At 41.7% G+C, this 2,007-nt stretch overlaps 1 protein-coding gene across 1 annotated transcript in view; it reads right to left on the bottom strand.

The window, feature by feature from the left end:
• Window positions 1-774: 774 nt before the first annotated feature.
• ccdc174 (coiled-coil domain containing 174) overlaps window positions 775-2,007 on the bottom strand; it is an 8,836-nt gene continuing 7,603 nt past the window's right edge. The window contains exon 6 of the mRNA XM_039796380.1: window positions 775-1,551. Within this exon, the coding sequence (XP_039652314.1) occupies window positions 932-1,551 (620 nt within the window). The 3' untranslated portion in view covers window positions 775-931. The remainder of the gene's footprint in view (window positions 1,552-2,007) is intronic.

Raw genomic sequence — 2,007 nt, 5'->3', positions numbered from 1 at the left:
ACAGGGACTGGAACATGCACAGATGTGTGGCAGGCAGAGGGAGGAGGTTACGCAGAACACCAGGATGTGTCTGGTGGGGCTTCGGGGAGCAATGAAGTGGTTCAGTTCAGGTTATGTATGACTTACATTCCAGAAGTACAGTAAAATCCTCTTGCACTCATTTCACAGAAAGACACTTCTGAAATTAAATGCACTCACTCCCACCTTCACCTGCTGCCTTTTCCCACATGCCATGACTTAACAGTTTGAGAAATGAGAGGCAAGAGATTATTTTTTTTACGATTGTAAAACACTCATTTGTAGAATTATTTAGAGCTAAAACGATTCCTCAGTTGACAAATAAATCAGCACCTTTTTATGTCAGTTCTTCAGCAGAAATTTCTTTAGCAGTTGTGAAAATATGCTGCTTTTCTTTCTCGTGTGTGAGGATGTGATAATAAACTGAATATTTTTGGTTTTTGGATTGTTGGAAGGACAAATTAAGACATCAAGTTATGAAAATAACTGCAGCTCTAGAATAATGTCCTTTAACAGTGCAGATAGATCACCACAGCACACAACCAGTCTGATCACTTGCAGAGATTTTCTCAACATGAAGGTGTACAATACCATCTGGTGGATATTTTCATACTGCAACTCAATGTCCAAACAGGAGTAACCGCTTCATTTCATGCGCATTTGCCATTACACAAATAGTAAAACTTTTAAAAACCAAAACTTAATAATTGTTTATCACAATGGCAAAAAAAACAAACAACAAAAGTCAGAACAATGTCCAGTTAAACTCCTGATATTTATTAAATGCTTAAACTCCAAAGAGCTGAGAATTTGTGTTCTGATTTTTCTATGATTTCCTAAAAAGAAAAAGGAAACCGCAGTATTTACACTCTCAATATGAAGCAACTACAAAGCATACATGATATCTTAGAGATCAGGTAGTGTTCCTGTAGAAGGAGAGCATGTCGTCTAGACTCTGTGCAGGCTGCCGGGCGTGGCTGAGGTCTACAGGCTGTGGGGGCTGCTGAGGCGGAGACTGGCTCTGCAGCGGAGGTGGATATTGAGCGGGATACTGGGGGTGATACTGGTTCGGGTACTGTGGGGGAAACGGAGGAAGTAGGTGAGGTGGTCCAGCAAACTGAGGCAGGGGTGGAGGATAAAATGAAGGAGGGGGATAGTGGGGATGAAAAGGAGGAGTAGACACAGGAGCTGAATCTGCTGGGTGATCTGAAGGGGATGACTGCGAGGAGTTCTGTGGATGGGAAGGGGGTGGAGGATTTTGCGAGGAGTTCTGTGGATGTGAAGGAGGTGGAGGATTTTGTTGAGGTTGAGGAGGTGAAGGAGCAGTTTTAGGCTGAAACTGTGGCTCCTCTTTGCTCTCAGAGGTTCCTCCTGGGCTTTTGGTCCACTTGAAGGACATCTTGGATTTATTCTGCTGAGTTTTATTCCTCCCCGGTCTCTCTCTCTTCCCCTCATTAAAGTACGCAGAGGGAGGTGCAAATTCTGACTCTCGCTCTTCGCGGCGCCGAGTTGTCCACTCACTAAACATAAACTCTGGAAGAAACCGTAAAAAGGCGATGTTAAAAGACGTCTAGTAATTGACAACTTACAGAAAGAGTAACTTTAATCTTAAAACCCCATAACCACAGGCACAATTATCTATCGCATACATAATTCAGTGTGAATTCTTGTGTCGTCTATGGCATTATCTCATTATAGCAGATATCTAAACACAGCTTTGTAACAAAGGACCACAAAAAAGGTCAGAGAGAGATTAAGATCTATACCTCTAACTATATAACTCATAACTTTGTATTCCACCTGCAGATTTATTGGATGTTAACTTACAGAGGGTGAAGAGGAAGCACCTGAATTTACTGTAAAAATGATGCATGACACCTTAACAGTACTACAGCCTAAAGTAGAGAGGGATCGGAATCAGATGGAAAAACAAATGATCTTGTTTGTAACCTTAAGCAGGTTTCTATTGAAGTAATGCAATTCATACTA

This window comes from Perca fluviatilis, chromosome 4 (genome assembly GCF_010015445.1).
Source record: "Perca fluviatilis chromosome 4, GENO_Pfluv_1.0, whole genome shotgun sequence".
Lineage (NCBI taxonomy): Eukaryota > Metazoa > Chordata > Actinopteri > Perciformes > Percidae > Perca > Perca fluviatilis.
The sequence above is the reverse complement of the archived record's forward strand: the minus strand, read 5'-3'. Positions and strand labels throughout refer to the sequence as shown.